This window comes from Mastomys coucha, unplaced genomic scaffold (genome assembly GCF_008632895.1).
Source record: "Mastomys coucha isolate ucsf_1 unplaced genomic scaffold, UCSF_Mcou_1 pScaffold23, whole genome shotgun sequence".
NCBI lineage: Eukaryota > Metazoa > Chordata > Mammalia > Rodentia > Muridae > Mastomys > Mastomys coucha.
This window is the reverse complement of record NW_022196906.1, coordinates 109,659,632-109,681,626: the sequence shown is the minus strand read 5'-3', so window position 1 is coordinate 109,681,626 and position 21,995 is coordinate 109,659,632. Positions and strand designations below refer to the sequence as shown.

The following is a 21,995-nucleotide window of genomic DNA, read 5'->3' as shown; positions in this document are numbered from 1 at the left end:
CCCCCCCGCCTTTTACACAGGCCCTATGCATCTAAGGCTACCTCCATCTATTATATAGCCAAGGATAACTTTGAACTTCTGCCCCTCTGCCCTCATGTCCCGAGTGCTGAGATTACAGTTATGGAACACGGACCATGATTACAGTATGGACCATAACTCCCAGGTCCTTCAATGCTATGGGTTGATCCCGGGGCTTCATGCTAGGCAAGCACACTATCAATTGAGAACGACATTGCAAGCCTGCTTCCTTATGGTTTGCTTCTCATGGAGCTTGGGACATCGGGCGAGCGATTAGGTGACCTTCTGTTCTTCGAAGGAGAGACGGTTATTGATACGGCTTAAGGACGAATGCTTTACTTGTCAATCTGCAATCAGTACTGCCTTTCTCAGCTGTCACTGTGACAGGAAGCCTCCTAAACCGCCCCCCTCCACTATGCCACCTGTAAACCTCAAGGACTGCTCTGGTGATCAGCCCCTCAGCTCTAGAGAGCATCTTCAGAGTGAGCTCCACAGCAGACTGCACGTTACATCCAGTGACGTTCACCTCCTCCTGCTCCATCAGGCTGGAGACCTGTCCATGGATCCTATGTTCTACCTTGGCTCAGCAGCAGCAGGGCATGATGGAATATTTTTGGAAGCTGCCTCATTCTGCCTTCCCTCTAATATTCCATAATTCTGACTTCTCAGGAGTACTGAGCTTTCTGGGGCTTTCCTTCTTGAATGCTCTGGCTCCTCACCTTCCTTCCTGTGCACCTGAATTTCTAGCGCTCTAGATTCCCTTCGCTTCAGGAGAACCCTATCATGTTTTGAGATTTAAGACTGAACGGAATGAGTGCTGTTTTAGTTGCTGTTGCTGCGATGAAACACCATGACCAGAAGCAATGTGGGGAGGAAAGGGTTTAGTTCACTCACCATTCCACATAATAATTCATCATCAGCTTGCAAGGGCAGGGACTGAAGCTGAACCTGGAGGCAGGAGCTGATGCTGAGGCCACGGAAGGATGCTGCTTACTGGCTTGCTCATCGTGGCTGGCTCAGCCTGCTTCCTTACAGAACTCGGGACATCAGCCCAGGGATGGCCCCACCCACAATAGGCTAGCCCCTCCCTGGTCAATCATTAATTAAGAAAATGCCCTACAGCTGGATCTTATGGAGGCATCTTCTCAAGCGAGGCGTCATCCTTTCAGGTGACTCTAGCTTGAGTCAAGTTAACACAGAACTAGCCAGGACAAATATTCATGTTGGTTTCTGTCTTACTTTTCCTGTCACTGTAATAAGGCACCATGACTAAGGTAGTTTATAGAAGAAAGATTTATTTGGAAATAAATACACTTTCAGAGGGCTAGAGTCCATTTATGAGGCCGTGGAGCATGGTCCCAGGCTGGCAGACATGGGGTTTGACCTGAGAGCTCACATCTTGATCCATATCACAAGGGGGGGGGGGGAGTTGGGAATAGCTTGAGCTTTTGAAACTGTAAAGCCCACACTCAGTGGTGCACCACCTCCAACAAGGCCACACCTCATAATCCTTCCTGAACAAGTCTATCAACTGGGGACCAAGCATTCAAATATATGTGCTCCTCTGGGGGCCATGCTCACCCACACCACCACTGTTCCCTTAATGCTATTAAAAAATTATTTGTTTGTTTATTTATTATTGGAAGTCGGGTGTGTAAGACCGCGGTGTGCACAGATCACAGTGTGTATGTGGAGATCACAGATGTCTTTGTGAAGCTGGATCTTTCCTTTTACCTTTGCATGGGCTCTTAGGATTCAGCTCAGGTCATCAAATCTGCCCTGCACCTTTGCGTCTTATATTTTTGGTTGTGAGCCTAGCCTTTAACGGCTGAGCCATCTCTCCAGCTTTACTTCTTAATGGTCTTTGAAACCCTGAACTTCTGTCTGCCCCAGCACTCCAGCTGGCCACACTCCACCCTTCCCCTAGGGCACGGCCTTGGCAGCTCCTTTAAATCAAGGCTCCCTCCCGTGGGACCTCTGAGTCCCAACAGCTCCTCTAAGTGCTATAACCACTTTATTTACATCTCTCCAGGCCTGTGAGCTTTCCTGAGCCTACACCCCCCCCACACACACACACACAAAACTCCCCCTTTGAGCAAGGAGGAGCCAAGTTCATGTTCTGTGGAACTAGAGAACCATGACTTACATCCTGAGAAACTTGGTTCTGTGGCCAGTTCCCACTAAGGAAAGTTAAAGCCAAATAGTTCTACACTGCCAAGCGGACACTCAGGAAAATCAGAATTCCTCTCTATTTTCAGGCTAAAACGTGGAGGCCACCCAGTTCTGTGGTATTTTGGTTTATTTTTGTTGTTCTTTGTTTTGTTTAGGTAGATTCTGCTTTGTTTGTTTGTTTGTTTGTTTTTTAACATCCCCCCATACATACCCATACAATTCCATACATTGGACATCATTGAGAACAGTGTAAAATCTTAGAGAAGAGCCTAGAAAAACATGGCCAGACAGAAAAGCAAGGCAAGCCCTGGCTTCAATCTGACTGGGTAACTTCATTCATGAGATTTAATAGTTGTAGTAATACATAAAGCTAACAAAATACCCCTGCGTTTAACCATAGTAGCAGTTAGTACTGACTGGTTACTTGTAATAAACTGGGTATGAAGCAAGGTTCTACATGGCTTACATGGAGTCTTCATTATGGGGACTCCTTGTTACCCCTGATTTCCCAGACATGGAAACAGAAGCGAGAGAATGGAAAGGAATTGACCAAGTGACACAGCTAGGAAGTGGTGAGGCTAGAGCAAGCCAGGCAGCCTGAGACCAGGGACCTTAACTCTGAGAACCCAGAGGATGGCTTGCCAGGTAAATTGCTGTCCAGGCCTGGTGAGCTGAGTCCAAACACCAGAACCACATGTGGATGCAACTGTAGGCATCAGTCACTCCGGCATTCCCACTGAGATGGGAGCAGGAAATGGGAGAATTAGCTGGAAGTCCACGAGCCAGCTAGCCTGGAGTGAGCCATGCTGCGGCAGGAAGGAGACCCACCCTTAGCAAGGTGGAAGCAGATGACAGACTCCTAAAAGTTGCCATCTAACTGCCACACATTGGCTGTGTACTTGCGTGGCCTTGAACACAAAACATGTACACACAAGCACATACTAAATAAATGCACTTAAAAGGACTGTATTCTGCTGCCCCCTGCCCACAAAAGACCCTCAAAAGATATTACTGCCCGTGTCTCATCAACTGCACTTAACTACGTGGACACGTATTTTGTACTCTTAAAGCAATAAGCAATTATCCTGGAAGTACGTACAAAATTGCAACGTGCTGCAATTTAATATCTAGTTTTAAAACCAATTCGCTGAAGTGTTGACTTCGGGATTTAAAATGTATTCCACTTAACCAGCAATTTAAATGAAAATTTAAGTAAATGCTATAAATGGGTGCCTCATTTGCATGATCTGTTGATTAACTGTGATGTGACATCATCTGCACCCAGGACTCTGCTCCCTGTTGAGGGCTTTGATGTGTCATCTTGTAGTGAGACGAGCATACTTACTCTTAGCTCTTCTACACCTCCGTACACATGCCGGTGCACATGCAGCCACGTGTGGCCAACCTCACACGCAGGAAGTGCAGCTTACCAAAGCTCTTTCTCAGCATTCTTGAGTATGTCTTTGAGAAATTCACTGAGAAACTGCTTGGAATGGCAATGTGACTTCTCTTTAACAAACTCTAAGCTGCCCTCAAAGGATGGAGCGCTCTGCTCAGGTGGTCTTGAATGGTAGATTCAGCTATGAGTCTGGAGCTGAATTGCTAAGGGAGACCTGAGGAGAAGAGTCTGCCCAGGATCTGCCTTAACTCCACAGAAAGTTCAAATACTGGAAAATATTCATCACCAAGAGAATCACCAAGCTGGCACTGGTGAAGCTATTGGTGGTGATGCGGTCACTGGTCCCCCTGTGTGGTAAAGGCAGGAGTTCTATGAGACAGCCATATGCTGCTGGAGTTTCCCTGATGTTGAGAAGTGTTCCTGAAACACTCCATAGCAGATACCAAGACACTGTCCTGGGTGATCCATCGATGGAGACCTACTCCTGTGTAAGTTTGAGTCCATCTAGAATATACCTCCATGAATTTTTTGGTTATTTGTTAGGACCCTAGGATCTTGGAAGTCTAAAGCCAATAGTGAGTCACTTAGTGAATGGGCCCCACCACCTTCATATTTTCTTTTCAGGAGTCTGACTAGGGCAATAGGGAGAGCAACAGGCTCCATTGGCCTACTGACGTCACAAGTGTCGGGTTAGCCAGGAGGGTTCGGTTTCCTGAATTCACAGTGAAACCTAGCTTCCCAATGTGTTTGCTAGCCACTCCCTTCACAGGGACATCCTTTCTTCCCAGCCTACCCCTAGGAAAGCCAAGTCTAGCAAAGAGATCCTGTTCCTTGAATGCCAGTTTTTTGGATTTGGTTTCTGTTGTTGTGGTAGAACTCCCTCAATAAAAGACAAGGTGGTGAAGGAAGGTTGGCTTAAGCTCACAATCTCAAGATGCCAGTGCCTCCTTGTGGGGTAGTCAAGGCAGGCATGTAGTCACTCTACAGTTGAGAGCAGAGAGAAATGAATCCACGCATGCTTGGTACTCAGCTTTCTCTCTCCTTCTATGGTCTGGAGCCCCTCGAAGGGAAAGGCACGGCCTACTTTCAAAGCTGGGCTTTTCCCACACCAATTAAGGTAATCAAGACAATACCTCACCAACAGTATCATGGGCCAGCCCGAAAGAGGCAACTTCTCAATGTGACTGTCTTCCCAGGTGATTCTAGAATTTGCCAAGTTGACAGTTAAAACTATCACACCATGAACCGTATAGACACTCTTACATAATTTTGGACAAATCTTTGGGAAGAAGGTAATATACCCAGTTTTGTGAATCCAGGAACGAGGAGCAGCGAGGTCAGTTACCCTTCGTAGAGCACGTCCAGCTGACACAGTACATTCAGAGCCACTGTTCAGACAATGACTGATCACAATGTCTCATTCCTTCCCACTAAACCCCCGTGGCTTCTCCCACAAAACAACAGAAGAACAATTAAGTGCTGAGCTGACACGCTGTATTGAACACTTCTGGGCATCCACCTTCCATTCCACAATTACTTTCTGAAATTCTCTTTTGTTGTGCCATCAACTTGAAAAATAGGGACACTGGCTAGCATTACAAAATTCAATTTTTCATAGATTTTCTTTCTCCTCCATCACGACTTCATACAAATTAGGTACTAAAATAAAGCTGGGTAATGGCATAATAGAACACTCTGGAGTGAGAATGCACAAAGGGGGGATGCTGTCTGCGTGGCTTTTTTTTTTTTTTAATTTGGTTCAAATCACATCTGAAAGAAGAACAGAAATAGCATAAAATACCAGTTAAGTTTGAGTTGATTCTGTAAGTCAATACACAATCTGAGGCAGATCACTCCCAGTGCTGAACTGGAAAGATCTTGTTTGTTAAAAACCACAAAAGGAGTCCTTCATGTTATATTTCACAGGCAGAAAGAACAGTGGGGAAATTCAAGATTTTCTATCACTGTAGTTAAATCTCCAGTTTTGTTTGTTTCTTGTCGAGACAGGGTCTCTTATAGCTCAGGCTGTAGCCAAGGTTGACCTTTGAACTTCTGATGGTTCTGGCTCTACTTTCTGAGTTCTTGGGATCACAAGCACAGTTTCTGGCGGTGCTAGGGTCAATGCTAGGTAAGCACACAGCCAACTGAGTTACATCCCTGGCCCACAAAATGGACGTTAGTACCTAACAATGGCTTTGCTAGCACCAAGTGATTTAGAGGGTTGCAACATTTAGCTTTAAGAAGCTTGTAGGTGCTAAAATGCTTAGTCTCCCCCCTCAAAAAAAAAACTGTAAAGTGCTAGTGGAATCAAATAGAAACTCTATAGCTGACTCGGCAGGTAAAGCTGTCTGCTGCAAGGTTGATGACATAAGTTCCTTCGATCTATTCTAAGGACCCACACAGGAGAAACAGAGAACTGACTTCCATAACTTGTCCTTTGACCTCTACATGTACACCATGGCATGAATGCAGGAAAGAAAGAACAAAGAAAATACATGTAGTTTTTATCAGCATTTTACAGGTTATTTTTTTGTTTGTTTAAGCACATGCCCTAACAATATCCACATATTCTGGAATGCAGGTGTTTCATGTACTTGCATTTCTCTGGGTGAAGGGTACTTTCAACTAAACACATCCTCTACATTATATATCATTAGCCAAACAATGATCTTATGGGTAAAGCCCAAGGAAATTTTTAGTTGTATAACAAAATTATAGCATTTTAGGGTTTTGATGTGTTTTGAGATGAAGTCTTACTATTTAGACCATGCTGGCTTCATACTCAGAGCACTGTTCCTGCCTATGCCTCCTGAGTGCTGGGCTTATAGGTGTGAGCCATCACACATGGCCTCGAGGAACACTGTCACCCAAGCCTTACATTCATTGTCATCTGGATCAGAACAACTGTGACCACCAAGAAGAGACCTTCAGCAAAGTTGAGTCTGTTGACCTTCCCTCAAAGAAGGCAGGACATGGAGGGTCATTAGAACCTCAGATAAAATTCCAGACACTCTCTCTCAGTCCTAGGTAATGCTAGTTGCTTTGGTTATAGGATAGAAGGGTAAGCAGAGGTGGCTTTCTACAGCTTCCACCTTTGTGAGCCCTCTGGGCATAACAGCTGGTACCATCTTAACTGGAGAGCTGATGAAAACAACTCTGAAAATGTTGAAAGGTTGAGCTGTGTTGGTCTAAACTTTCCTGGGATACCCTGGCAAACGTCAATAATGGACCAACACCACGATTCCAATCAAGTCTATCTTTTTGACTCAGTAGGTGTACTGGGCTTAAATTATAGGTGAGATAAGAATGAGGGATTGCTTATAGGTACACGGATGAGCCCTAAACAGCTGTGTCACTCTGTCACCTCTTAAGACCATGAGACCACATGTAGCTTGAACAAAGTTGCACATAGCTAAGAGGGAAATAAACAAGGGGTAAAGTAGCAGGAATCTCAGGTTTCTATCTCATGACCATTTACCCTCTTTTGTGGAAGAAGGCCCCCTGGCCTGATCTTTAAGAACCTTGGTGGGCTTACATGACAACCCCTGACTCCCCATTCCTCTTTGCCTTCACTCTCCTCAGAGAAGGGCTTTGGAAGGTCACATGGTAAGTGACTTATCTGAGTCACCTTGAGGACCTCAAGGCAGGCCTCCCTCTCCATCCCTCTTCAGAGGACATTACCACTGACAAGGTTATCAGGTGACCTCTTCCATGAGGAAATGGTCTGCATTTCTGTATCAGTCACTTTTCTTATTGCTATGACAAAACAGCTAACCACAGCAATTTAAGGAAGGGAGGGAAGGAGAGAAGAAGGGAAGGAGGGGAGGAGGAAGGGAAGGAAGGAAGGGCAGAGGAAGGGAGGAAGGGAAGGAGGGAGAGAGGGAAGGAAGGAGGGAAGAAGGGAGGGAAGGAGGGAGGGAGGGAGAGAGGGAAGGAGGGAGGGAGGGAAGGAGGGAGGGAGGGAGGAAGGGAGAGAGGGAGAGAGGAAGGCTATATTGGGGCACACAGTTTGAGGCACAGTCCATCATGATGGGGAAGTCATGGTGTCAGGAGTATGAAGCAGTTGGTCATGTTGCATCCAGGCAGGAAGAAGGAAGGAAGGAATGCCTACACTCAGCTCTTTCTCCTTCTTATACAGTCCAGAACTCCAGCCCAGGGGGTGAGGCCACCTACTTTCAAGGTGGGCCTTCTCACCTCAAATAATCCAATCTAGACACTCCCACACAAACACACCCAGAGGCAGATTTCCATGGTGATTCTAAATCTTGCCAATTTGACAGTGAAGATGAACCCTCACAATTGCCTTCTGTGTGTCCACAGGACACCATAGAAACCAAATGTTCAGGATGACTTAATCTCAGATGATGGGATAGGGAATGGAGAGTGTGTAACAAACAGTCCCCCCACACACACACTTTATTCCACAAGTGGAGATGTTCCTCAGACTTATCGACACTCCCCGTATCTTGCCCTTGGCCTCACAGATAACCTTTCAACACACACTAGACTCTCTTTGCACTCTGAGCCAACTATGATTTTGCCCTTTAGGCCTGGTGTCTTGTGCAGGGAAAATAGAATTGTTTAGAAAGCTCTGCCTCAAGGCAACCGCCTGCCTTATGAAGCCATCAACTTGCTTGAAAGGCCCGTTTTTTTTTGACTGCCCGAGAATCTAAACAGTCCTCTCCTTCCTCTTTGTTTTCTGCCTACAAAGATCATAATCTCTCTGAGGCAGAGAGGTGAGCTGCATGCAGAGAGCCAGAGAGGTGCTGCAGAAGAAGCATGTGATAAATGTCAGTGTCCTGGGCATGGATGTGCTTTCAAACTGGATCATAGTATGGATTCAACCATTCTGCAAGTAAACGAAGAACTGAATTAGAATCTCAAGTAAGCCAAGTTCGTGGCTGTAACCTGTATCTTGGTGAAGCCTTTACACTGCCTCTTTCACACTCACTCACAGTGTGAAAGAGGCATTCATCAGAGTGAGTCACCCAGCTGCCAGCTATGTTAATGACCCTCTCTCTCTACTGCTGATGAGAAGAGTGAAAGTGAAGATTGCAAAGGAGGGGCTGGAGAGGCGGCACAGGGGCGAAGAGCACTTGTCCTAGAAGACCCAAGTTAGGTTCCTATCACCTGCATAGGGCTGCTCCCAACTGTTATCTCAGCTCCAGAGGATTGGACACTTGTACTGGTGTACACACACCCACACACAGACAAACATGGACACCTGCACTCATGTGCATAGAACCACACACAGACACACATGAACACCTGCACTCATGTGCACACACTCACACATAGTCACATGCATATAGAGGAATTTTAATTCAGCAATATGGTTGCTCTGTCAAGGGATCACATCTAAAACCTTCTAGGTCTATGTGATCCAGCTAGAATGAAGACATGCCCTTAGGACACATCTTTAATTCCAAACAATGGAAGTAAGGTTCATTTTCAGATGGAAGCATCCATGTTTAAAAGAGATGTCTAATGAATGGCAGAAAGATTTGACAGAATGAGTCAGAGACTGTTTAACAGAGACAGACTGCAGTGAAGACAGAACAAACCAGACAAGGAGAAGGAGATGGGAGATTAAAACAGAGTGCCAGAAGGGCTGGTGAGATGGCTCAGCAAATAAGAGCAAAGTTCAAATCCCAGCAACCACATGATGGCTCACACCACCCGTAATGAGATCTGATGCCTTCTTCTGGTACACCTGAAGACAGATACAGAGTACTTATTGATAATAATAAATAAATCTTTGGGCCAGAGCAAGCAGAGACTGGTCTACCAGTCTCTACAGGGTCTACCAGAATGAACAGAGGTCCTAAAAGTCAATTCCCAACAACCAGATGAAGGCTCACAACTATCTGTACAGCTACAGTGTGTACTCACATACATAAAATAAATAAATAAATCTTAAAAAAAAAAAACAGATTGCCAGAGTTAGTTTGAGGTCACACAGAACAATTCAGACAGAAGCAGAGAGAAGCCAGATTGAATCGGTCAGTCTGGAGAGGAGTTTGGGCCAGAAAAGCTGAGTTGAACCAGCCAGCCAGAGTTCAGAAAGATTTAGAAAGGGTGAGTGTATTCAGCAGTCAGCGTCCAAGACAACAATTACACCAGGTAAATAAAAGATACTTATATGGACATCTCCACCCCTGTGTGCAAACACACACACACACACACACACACACACACACATACAATCCTTAAAAGTAGAAAGACCGAAAGAGAGAAAATACTGGCACCATCCTCCCCCAGGGAGAGACAAGGTGCATGCCCAGTCTGTGATACAAGCAGAAAGCTGGCATTTTCCTGTAACTTGGTCATAAAACGTTATCAGTTACTTCAAATCATGAACAAGAATTGCAATTATAGATGCCAACATTCACATAAATTATTGCTCCATTTTAATTATGCCTTCGATGGAAACTTCTTATCTGATATTTTTAAGAGTGGAGAAGATGGAATTGGCCGAGCAATGTTGGTGCAGCAGACGCATACAGATTCCTCCTGTGGTGGACTTGTGAGAAACAAACTGGCATTGTGTACAGCCCAGTGTTCTGTGGGTTGAACCACCAAAACAAGAGATAGTAATCCATATTTGAGAAACAACAGAGTCAGAAAGTGTGCCAAGTGGTGTTATCTTGCTCATCAAGACAGCATCATGCCAAACCCCTGTGCAATGCCTTTCCCAGAGAAATGAGCAGTTGTAGCTGTGTGTAGTGTGACCTGAAAATCAGGGGTAGCAGGATCAGGGGTGGGATTAGCCTGGGTTTCTTTGGGCCACAGGAGGTAAATAAAAGACCTTCCCAGAAGCTCCTGGAGAGGTGCCACATCCACTGTCTTAAAAAAATATTCTTCATATGTGTGTGTGTGTGTGTGTGTGTGTGTGTGTGTGTGTGTGTGTGTGTTTCTGAACAGGAAGTGTCAGCCAAGTCAAACCTTTTGCTCTGTTAAGAGTCACCGAACTCAAAGCTCTTCCAACCTCATTCTTCACTGCATTTGCTCTTTGCTTGGAAGGGCTTAGTCAAAAGAAACCATATTTAAAACCTGCTTCCTAAAGAGATGTGCACTTATTTATTCATCCAACTCAATAAACATTTGCACAGTGAGTAGAGAAGGAGGCTCTTGTCTGAGATGGAAGGAGGGATGAAGAGTTGGGGGTGGGTGGGTAGAAATGTCTGAGAAGAGCTTTGGAGAGAACCTGGAAGGTCTAGATACGGCTACTCCAAGAGCCAGCTCCAAGAGTTCCAAAGGTAGACAGACTGCTGTAAACTACAGAGCTGCCTGCTTGCCTTCAGTCAGTCTACAACCTCTGAGCTCCCCAGAGCTACACTGAGTGGAAAAGATTGGTCTCCACTTGGTCTCCTCAGCCAGCATCATATCCATGAGATAAGGAGCATTGCCCATCCCTGTAGGCAGACTCCCACTGTGCTGGTGAACCTCCCTCAAGGGCCTCACCTCCTGCTCAGACTCCCACTGTGCTGGTGAACCTCCCTCAAGGGCCTCACCTCCTGTTCTGCTCACAGCCCCAACACTGACCGCACTAACAACTGCTACTGTTCTCCCACCAGCAAAATGACAGGTGAAAAAATGCCCACGGGCCAGTGAGAAGGCACAGATCTGCATCTGATCCCCAGGATCCACATGGTAGGAGAGGACTGAGTAAAAGTCACTCTCTGATCTCTTCACCTGTGCCCCATTGCACACATGTGTATGTACTCATATACTTGTGGATGCATGTACATATACAATAAATAAGAAAAAATAAATAAAAGTATGGGGGTGTGGCCAAAGTGCCATCTGTCCAGAATCTCAATGTTTGTATTGGCTGGATTTCCAGGAACTGGTCACTCTAGGCAGCTTGTCAACTCTTCCCTGTGCCTGAAACATTGCTGATCTTTCTCCCGGATGGCAGGCCCCCCTTCCTGGATTGTTTTCTGTGGTTTTAATTAATTTTCACCCGGTTGTTTCTCCCTGTCTCATTTATGATAACAAACACTGAAAGGCCGTAAATGTTGAGTCCTGAGAATTAATTAGGATAAATTTCCGAAGCCAATGGAAGCCTGTTGTTTAACAACAGAGATGACATCCATGCTTGTGAGAGAAAGTGTAACCAGGCCGGAAAGAACATAGCTGGTAAGGCTGATTTCAAATGAATGAGAAAAACATCCACGCAGAGCAGAACCCCCAGCCTTCGCCTCCAAACACAACCCCCAGCCTTTGCCTCCAAACAGTCTTTTTTTTTCTCTTAATTTTTGGTACTAGTAGTGGGGATTCACTTCCAGAAATACAAATTAGTAGAAGAAACTAAGATAAGTCCTCTTTTAACCCAGTCTCAGCCCTGGTTCTAAGTTCCCAGGCATGTCTCTGTCAACCTCAGCTGCACTTGGGCATGTCTCCATCAACCTCAGCTGCACTTGGGCATGTCTCCATCAACCTCAGCTGCACTTGGGCATGTCTCCATCAACCTCAGCTGCACTTGGGAATGTATCCGTCAACCTCAGCTGCACTTGTAGAAATGGGTCATTCCTTCTCAACAGACTGGACTCTTATCACGCGTACTGTTTGCAATCTGCTGTAATTTAAATAACTCAGCATTTGCATTTTTCAACAGAGTCCCTAATGCTAAATATTTAATGCATACCAACATTTTACTATTACTATGGAGTGGGAAGGGAAAAAGATAATTGCTTTAAATTTTAATGAAAAAGTTCAAAAACAAACTATAAGAAATATTTGAGAACTTTTGAACAAGAGCCACAAAATCTGAAAATATCAAAACTCTGCAAAATTACCTCCATAATACATCCCATTAGTACTATTTAAAATAATCAGCAAATGAAAGCATGCATTTTAACTATCTTGCTCTAAAGCTTAATGAAATTAATGGAAAAAAAATGAGGAGCTGAACATGAGCCATTTAATAAGACGCTTGATTGTCTAATATGCCTGACAGGGAGGATGATTTTTGTGCCAATTTCCAGAACTTCAAGAGTGTACCTGAGCCAGGAGGCCAGCCATGTGCAGAGGAAATGGTACAGTGAACACATTTCTATACACAGAAGGTGAAGGGAGGGTTGCTAATTGTGAATCCCAGCACCTGGGGGTCTGAAGAAGCCATACAGGGCATCTCCCAGGAGGAGCCATAGAGGGTATAGGAGTTACAGTTCTATGATAGACAGGGGACAGAGTCTGGAAAAGATAGGGAGTTAGGATAACAATGTCTACGAGATTCTCAGAGAGAGGAGGGAAGGGGAGAGAGGGGAGGGAGACAAAGAATGCTGAACCCCTCAGATGCAGCTGTTCTGAGAGCCAGCTGAATGTAATGTATTCTACTGCAGAATTCCTGACACGAGCCACCTTCTTGCCATCCATCATTCAGGAGGCAACCCCAGAGCTTGCCATAGCATGAGACACAGAGGAGCAGAGAGGGAAGCTGGAGAGAGTTCCATGGGTAAGAATGCTCACTGTGCAAGCAGAAAGAGTGGAATTCAAATCTTCTTTACCCATGTAAAAAGCTGGGCCTGGTTATGGGGATAGGTGAAGTGGGGTGAGTGGGGTGGGCAGAGACAGGGTCACAGGGTCTATGGGCCTCCTTTGAGATTCAGTGAGAAAGCCCGCCTCAAGGGAATGAGGGGAAGAGAGTGAGGTTTTTAAAGAACAAGGTCAGTACCCAGAGCTCTCAGCAGGCAGTAAAAGTCAGGCACTGGTTCTCAGGAAAGGTAGCGTTGCTATGGCTCATCGCAGCCTCAGCATTGCTATGGCTCATCGCAGCCTCCACGATAAGCGTCTACTGGTGATAATCGTCTACTGGTGATAATCAGAGCAATAGTTAGAGAGGGTGAGCTGAGCATGCGCAGAGCACCAGCCAACGCTAGGTGTCCCTGTGTCTCCTAACCTTTCCCAGACAGAACTCTGAGGCCAGGCTCTGCTATAAGCCAGGATCCCGAAGCACAGTCTGGCAGCTTTGCCAAGGAGAACTGAAGAGAACTGGCCCTCAGCTGTGGTGGCTTTAAAACACTCAGGCTCAGGCCCCAAACAGAGAGGAAACAGTTACAGATCAAGCATTCCTGAACCGTCATAAAATGTCCACATCACTGAAGAAGGAATGTTTAGGGCAGTGGGAAGACAAAGGTCCCCTTAACTGTGAGGCCGGCAGAATCGGGCAGTCAAGATGACAAATGGCTGGAAAATTAGTGTGCTTACTTGCTGGCTTTGACCGGTTTTTCTGACTTCAGTTTCTTTTTAATTACCCATCAGTTTTAAAAAGCAGTTTCTCTCTCTCTCTCTCTCTCTCTCTCTCTCTCTCTCTCTCTCTCTCTCTCTCTCTCTCTCTCGTGTGTGTGTGTGTATGTGTGTGTGTGTGTGTGTGTGTTTGACACAGGGCCTTATTTAGCCCAAGTTGTCCTTGAATTCCTTATATAGCTGAAGATGACCTTGAATCCTGGATTCCCTCGCTTCTGTCTCCTAAGCGCTGGGATTACAGACTGGAGCCACCACTCCAGACTGATGTGCTATTTTGTGTCACTAGGAAGTCGGAAATGAAATGTTCAAAAATAATTAAGAGGTCAAGTTCAGCAAAGTCAGCTGAGAGGATCACCTGAGAGCGCAGTGGCTAGTGCTGTGACCCACACCCTTCAAAGCGTGCATTTAAGGCACGGGGCTACTGCCTTACAAGAGCAAAGCCAGCCCCTTAGGCTCTGAAGGACAAGAGAGCTTGAAGGGTACCTACTCCCCAGATGAGTGACCTGGGTTCGAGCCTTTGCCACTGATCTGCCTTAAACCTTGCATGAGATCTAACCACCACCACCAACCCCCAAGATTAGAATGCATTCAAATGATATCTTATTACTCCAGCACAGCTTGGTTAAGCCACGTGACTGTATGTGAACTCGAGATTTTGAAATCATGACTATTGTTTCATGTGTAAAGACGTATATAATTCTCCTGCTGTGAATAACTCCAAGGAGAAAAAAAAAAAAGGAAATACATGTTCAAATTTTAAATGTGACAACAAACAGGGAGAACTGCCTCAGGAACTACGCAGCATTACCTGAAGCCATCTACTGTCACTTCTTGTTTCCCCCCATGAGACAGGGTCGTGCCTAACTCAGGCTGGCCTTTAACTCACTATAGCTTAGGATAACCTTAACCCCTTCCATCCAGCTAGAATCACTGTTATGTTTTAGGTGGTGCTAGGAATCAGAACCAGAATGCCAAGTGCGCTGGCAAAGGAGCTTCAGCCCCAGCCCTCAGTCCCATCTTACTCCTTCATTTCAGCAAGCGAGTCCACTCTGGATGCACATGCCTACCGCGCGCGCACCTGCATTTGGTGAGGTGCTGGCAATGCAAAGCTTGTAAACGGTCCCCATTCTCAGGCCTCAGGAGAGTTAGAGGTGAGGGAGTCAGGGGGAGAGGCAGTTACAAACACTTCAAAGAGAAGTGGTGTGGGTGATCCGGCACTCGCTAGTTACTCAGAGCAGGGGTACAGCGCTGGAAGCTAGCTGTATCAGGAGCCCCCTTCTGCTGAAGTTCCACAGACAAAGTTGCTTCTGGGAAACCACTTTCCCAACAGTCACCTGACTGAGTTCACTCTTCCGCTCTGCTCCAAGGTATGAAGTATCCTCTCAGCCCTTCTGAAAACCCAGACAACAGAGCTCACCAGCAGTTTCCAAATGTGTGCGGGCTGATGTGACAAGGCAGCAGGCTGCAGCAGAGTGCCCAGGAGCGCAGTGGCACCAAGCAATTAGCAACATGGGTCAGTTCTCCTAGCTCTCAACAACTAACTTTCTTAACTCCTCTTGCAACCTCTGGATAGGAGATGTCTACGTGTGCGAATCCCACTGCTGCTACACCCTCTCTGTTTTTCCTGATTGTCAACAATTATCTTCAGTAGTGGGTGTTTTTATCCCTCTTTATCAGATAAGAAATGAAGTCTTGGGTAGGGAGGGGGCTCAGTTCATAAGGTGTTTGCATTATGAATGGGAGTCTGATCTCCAGAACCTATGTAAAGTAATATCAAGTATGGTGACGGGAAGATGGGAAATTCCCTGAGGCTGGCTGGCCAGTCTAGCCAATTGGTGAGTTCCAGACCAGTAACCAAGCCTGTGTCAAAATAAGGTAGAGAGCAGCAAAGAGAAATGGCACCTGAACTTGACTTCTGAACTCTGAATACATGTTTCCAGACACACACACACACAAGCACGGAGACACTGAGGTTCACGGGACTCTAGCCATATATCCAGGGGCATGGAATCTGAAAAGACCGTGGGCCAGAGAACTTTTCATGCCTTCTTCTCTTCCCTCCATTCCTACAGTTACCCCAGGAGAACGGCTGGTAGTGTTCCCAGAGTACTACCCTAGGGCTGGACCAGTCAAGACATAGGGCTGGACCGGTCAACGGCTGGACATGGTCAAGAGGAACAATCTCTGTGAGCCTACCCTGAGCGTGGGACTATTACAGAATGTGCCCTACCTCAGAACCAACTTATCTATCATGCTCGGCAACCAGAAGGTTCTCCCAAAGGAGCGGCACCCAGTCTACCTGTCCCCACACATCTTGCATCTTTCCCACCCCCCAAAGCTGCCCTTTCCATGAAATGAGAGTTGTAGACCAGGGTCCTCTCCGGAGCTCTTCTTATGCTCCGTGAGAGGCAGGCAAGGGATGGATGCCACCTTAGGTGATCTGCTCCCTTTACTGCCCTGCAGAGTCAGAGGTTTGCAGCTAGGATGTGCACACTTAGAACCCTCAGGTGCACACCCTGAGTTACCATTTGCATACATAACAGCTTCCTTCCTATCATCTTACTAATGGGCTTAGATGAGATGATCCTGGTGGCTTGGATCATTGGCCACATGCTGGATTTTTCCCAGGTTGGGTTTCATTCAGGGAGGTCCAACCAGGGAGGTCCTGGGACACATGCACCCCAGGATAGCTGTGAGTGTAGTCCAAAACAAAATTGATTGCAAAGGTAGTTAAAATACTGACAGTGCTTTTGGTAATAATATTCAAGCTGGATTTCACAGTTCTCACAGCAACTTTGAGATGAACGTGGTCCAGCAAAGTCAAATGTCGACTACTCCTGAAACAGGGCTGGAGAGATGGATCAGTAGTCAAAAGTACTGGCTGCTCTTCCAGAAATGGGGAGAAGGGTGATTTCTAGGACCCACCTGGGGTCTTACAACCAATCATCTGGAATCCCAAAGCCAGAGGATTTAATGTTCTTCCACCCACTGTGGGTACTAGACACACACAGGCTACACACAGACATGTAAGCAAACATCAAAACACAAAATAAAATAAATAAAATTTAAAGGGGAAGGAAGAAAAAGTAAGTCTCTCACTAGAGAGAGAGAAAGAGAGAGAGAGAGAGAGTCTTGTTATCAAACATCAAAGTTTCAATTTCATTACAACATCTCTGTCTGCCAGCCTTATCCCAACACAGGCAAGTGGCATTCAACAGAGCAGAAAAAGATTGCCACCCATCCCACTAACGTGGGAATCAGATTTCCATTGTAAACATATTTTCAACAATAATCAAATGGAGTCACACAGCAGCGCATGGGTGGTGGTGGTATCCAATAGGGAGAATTAGAATTTGAGTAAAAAGAATCTTTCAGTGTTAATAAATGCAGTGGAGTTCAATATAAATTTCCTGGATGCAAGATGACTAGATCATAATATCTATCAGAATATGAGAAGGAACAAGATTTCTTTATCTGTGCTAGGATTCCTTACGGCCTTTTGGCATAATGGACAGGTCTATTACATACAGTCAGTCAATAGGAGTTGAAAAGCATGAGCATCATCATTCAGTCTAGTTATCAAATGTCACTCTGCACTATTGTCTCATAAATACTTGAGGCTGTATGAGGTCTGACCAGCAGATCCTGTACCTGTTGAAGATGCCATACCAAGCTTATGGTGCAACTCAGGGCCATTAACCATGTTATCATTTGATCACCTGCTCTGGGACACCAAGACAGACTACGACTTAATCCTTCTGGTCTGTCAGGAATTCAGATTTCAAGTTAAGGAGGCTAAGGATGTTGCTCAGTTGGGAGGGCACTTGCCCAGCAGTGAGGACTTGGGAGGTAAAAGATGGAGGGTTAGAAGACCTAGGTCTTTCTTAGTGATACAAGAATCTGAGGCCAGACTGAGCTACACAAAAGATGAAGACGGACATGGAGAGAGACCTTTCAGTAGGCAAAATGCTTGCCTTGTAAGAATGAGGCCCAAATTCACTCCCCAGAATAGATAAAAATTTTATTATACATATATATAAAATATTTTACATGTAACACCATATATATACATATACACACACACACATATATATATACATGTTATATATATAAATATATGTATATACTGTGATCTCAGAGCTGGAGAGCTAGAGACAATAGTCTCTTGGGCATGCTGGATACTTGAATTCACTTGGAGATCTGTAAGACAATGTAAGGCACACTGTCTCAGAAAACAAGGAGGACTGCCAGGCAGTGGTGGCCCACGCCTTTAATCCCAGCACTTGGGAGGCAGAGGCAGGCAGATTTCTGAGTTCGAGGCCAGCCTGGTCTACAGAGTGAGTTCCAAGACAGCCAGGGCTACACAGAGAAACCCTGTCTTAAAAAACCAAAAGAGAAAAAGAAAAAAGAAAAAAAAGAAAACAAGGAAGACATCTCCTGAGAAAAAAGCACCCCAAGGTTGATTTATGGCCTCCACATTTCCATCCGTATGCACTTGCACATACAGAGAGAGAGAGAGAGAGAGAGAGAGAGAGAGAGAGAGAGAGAGAGGAGAGAGAGGAGAGAGGGAGGGAGGAGAGAGGGAGGGAGGGAGGGAGGGAGAGAATGCAGGAGGGAGGGAAAGAGAGGGAGAAAGAGAGAGAGAAAGAGGGAGAGGAGAGAGGAGAGAGGGAGGGAGGGAGGAAGGGAGAGAGAGAGAGGGAGAGAGAGAGGAAAGGAGACAGAGACAGAGACACAGAGAGATCATGTGTAAAGTGTATGGAGAGGAGGCTGTGCTGTTAGACACTCACCTTGGAGCAGCAAGAGGCAGCAGATGAAATTGAACAAGGTTCCTTCCTGCACAAGAGTCCTTGCCTGGCTAGTCACTGAACAAAATACCCAACTCTGAATGTGGCTGATCCTTGGGGCCCCCTGGCACGGTTACCTGACTACCTGAAGAATGGAAGACCAAGGGGAGGTTTTCAAATCCAAGGAGGCCTCATTAAGCCCTGCTCAGTGCCTTCCCAGAGGGTCTCGTACAGAGAGGAGTTATTCCTGGAGGAGGGCTCCTAAAAGGTCAACAACTTGCCAGTTACTGAGAATCTGAACAATAACGACCTTTCAAAGGGGAGCCAGATGCTTGGGGTCCCACAAAGCTAGGGGTCCAGCCTGAGGTCTCTGGCAATGATTAATTAGAACATGCTTAGACCGTTGTAGGTCAGTGGTGACTGGCTACTGCATGTTATCACATGTAGAAAATAGTCCCAGGTCCTTCCCTAAAAAAACTTAGTAAATACTACCGTAACGATACAGAACCAAATGACAGCTGAGTTACAAAGACCCGGCTCATCATTAAACAACAAAAACTCCAGTTATGATCCCAAGCACATTAGGTTGCCCGTGGGCTAATGACCTGGTGGATGGAGGTAGCACACTGAGCCTGTGCAATCCCTGTCCCAAAGCAGAGGCTGAGCTGTCATTCTTTCTGGGAAAGCGCTGGCACCCTGACTCTGAGCTCATGCAGCAGAGCAAATGCCAAGCAAAAAGCCTTCGTTAGCACGATATTTCATCCCCGCTCCCGAAAGTGCCCCACAAAAGTTAACTCTAGAATCAACAGGAAAGACCTAGAAAAAATGCAAAAGTCTGCGAAAATGAGGGTTTCTGACACAACGTTTCTGCTTAAGAAGGAGGAAATCGCCTGCCTGCTGTCCCCTGGGTTAACCAACTAGCAGCTGCAGGACACTGAAGGCCAGGGAGATAAGCTGGTTACCTTGGCTGTCACCCTGGCGGTCGCAGGCGTGGCTCATCTCGGCTCCTGGCTTCTCTGCTGGGGCTGCAGCGGGGCTCCGTTCTGGATCGCACAGGTGCAGGCAGAGACACTAGGGACCAGGACAAGCCCGCCACTGCTCTGCCTTGCCACCCAGGCTGGAGCGCCCGCCTCCGGAGGCAGCCTGGGGCTCTCTAAGAAGACACAGTTTGAGCCAGGGCCAGCGTCCCTCCGCCCTGTCTGGAAGGTGGGGAGTAGGTGCCAGGGGCGTGTCATTGGGACAGGCATAGAAGCCCCATCAGCCCCAGGGGAAGGTAGGGGCAGCAAGGCAGTGGGCCAGGTCCTAGTGACCCCCTCACCCCCCGCAGTCCACCTACTGTTTTTATTTCGTCTCTCCACCCCCATTCCTCTGTTTTTGTTTGTTTTTGAGTCAGTCTGACTCAGCCCTGGAACTCACTATGTAGCTCAGGCTGGCCACGAACTCTCAGCAATCCTCCTGCCTCTCAGCTTTCCACTGATAGGAGTAGAGCAACAGCTCTTTCTTGCAGGGTCTGAGCCGGACACACCGGTCTCAAGGTAAATTCGATACTGCTTGTCCCTGGTGCATTCTGGGAACCTATTTTAAGGCAGCTGCTGGGCCCATTCATTCGGGACTGCCCTGGCGTTTAAAAGTTGTACAAATGAATCGGTTTTTCCTTCCCTGACTTCAACCTGTTGCTGCTACAATATTCTAAGTTTGGGGAAGGCGAAGTGGCCAGCTGTTTGTTCCAGGATCGCAACTGTATTAGCTGCTTATCTCTTTGCTGGGACAACACACGGACCAAGGTAGGGGAGGAGGAGTTTATTTAGGCTCATGTTTCCAAGAGGGTACCAGTCTATCCCGGAGGAGGAGGGAGGGCAGCAGGAGTGTGAGGCTGCTGGTCACACTGCATGCACAGTGTGGAAGAGAAAACAGATGAAAGCTGGTTCTCAGCTTTCTGTTTTTGAGTCTATGAGTGCCCCCCAGCGCCCCCCCCCGCCCCTGAGCTGGTACCGCCCCCATTCAGGGCCGCATTTTCCCTAAGTTAAACCTCTCTGAAAAAACCCTCACCAACACACCCAGGAAAGATATCTCCTAAATATACTGATGTAATTGATAGGAAATCTAGTCGAGAAGATGCGAGGATGAACCATCACCGAAGGAAACAAAGTGATGTATTAGAAAACTCTAACGTTCACCTGATCTATAGATGAAAGTTTGCTCTCTGATAGATGCCTCCAATCTCTGCAGGCTTTATCTCTGCCATGTTCCTTCTGTAAATTTAATTTTAATCAGCGGGTGCTTTTTTTTTCTTCTTTGTCATTCCTCCAGCACGTGTTTTGTTTAAAGTTGAATTCTCCTTAATAATTTTGTTTTGCTTTGTTTTGTTTTGTTTTGTTTTGTTTTTCCAGACAGGGTTTCTCTGTGTAGCCCTGGCTGTCCTGGAACTCACTCTGTAGACCAGGCTGGCCTCCGCCCATGCCTTTAATCCCAGCACTTGGGAGGCAGAGGCAGGCGGATTTCTGAGTTCGAGGCCAGCCTGGTCTCCTTAATGCTTTTTAACTCATACTGTGGACATCATAGGAAGCATCAGCTAATGTTACATCAAGGCATGTGGCGACAGCTACACCTGGAGTTACACTGGTAATTCTGTCCCAGATGGCCTAACACAAAAATCCCACGTTGACTAGAAGCCTGGTGTCATTTCCTGTGGAGTGGTACATTCTACCTCCTTTAGCAAATAGTGAGTGAGACCTTGTACCTAACAAAGCTGATGGCTTCTAATGTACCAAGTCCACAGAGTGGTAGATACTTAAAGTGGGGTTTAGAAAGATTCTGTGTGTTTCACCTCTTTATTGACATATTGAGTTTTACTTTAAAGAAAGGACTCAGACCAGTGATAGAAGCACTATTAAGAATTTCTGAAGTTAAATTCGATAACTCCACTGAGAAAAATACTGACAAGGGCCTGAGATGTAGCTCAGCTGCTAGGTAATCCCCTCACATGTAAGGAACCTGGGGCTTGACCCAAGAGCCCTCGCTGCTTAAACTCGGGAGGGAAAGGCTCAGAAGTTCAAGGCTGTCCTAAATTATACAGAGGGTTGCAGACCAGCCTGGACTCCATGAAATCCTATCAGGATCTGACTTCACATGGAAAAAACAAACCCTACTCATTGGCCATGGGATTTGAGAGAAGATATTGATCTATTAAAAGCCCTTGGCATTCATTGATCATGATTCTTAGAGCCAGCGGGCAATGGAGACAATTATTTATCTGATGATCAGACATTCATTTGTTAAAACAAAACAAAAACCACTTTAAATACCATTTAATGTTTATTATTCCTAATTATGTGTGTTCGGGGGGGGGTCGTGATCATGAGACTCCG

The 21,995-nt window shown here is 46.2% G+C and overlaps 1 protein-coding gene across 5 annotated transcripts in view; it reads right to left on the bottom strand.

Moving 5' to 3' along the window:
- Gadl1 (glutamate decarboxylase like 1) overlaps window positions 1-20,146 on the bottom strand; it is a 179,552-nt gene extending 159,406 nt beyond the window's left edge. For 2 of the 5 annotated variants that reach the window (XR_004111808.1, XM_031345360.1), the window contains exons 1-2: window positions 20,044-20,136; window positions 19,590-19,780 (exon numbers count right to left, since the gene is read on the bottom strand). Coding sequence is in view for 1 of the 5 variants with exons in the window: in XM_031345360.1 (XP_031201220.1) it covers window positions 19,590-19,626 (37 nt within the window). In the remaining 4 variants the exon portion in view is untranslated. Of the gene's footprint in view, window positions 1-18,764; window positions 18,805-19,589; window positions 19,781-20,043 lie in introns of those variants that run through there. The other 3 variants (XM_031345362.1, XM_031345361.1, XM_031345363.1) reach the window with 3 other exon arrangements.
- Window positions 20,147-21,995: the final 1,849 nt, after the last annotated feature.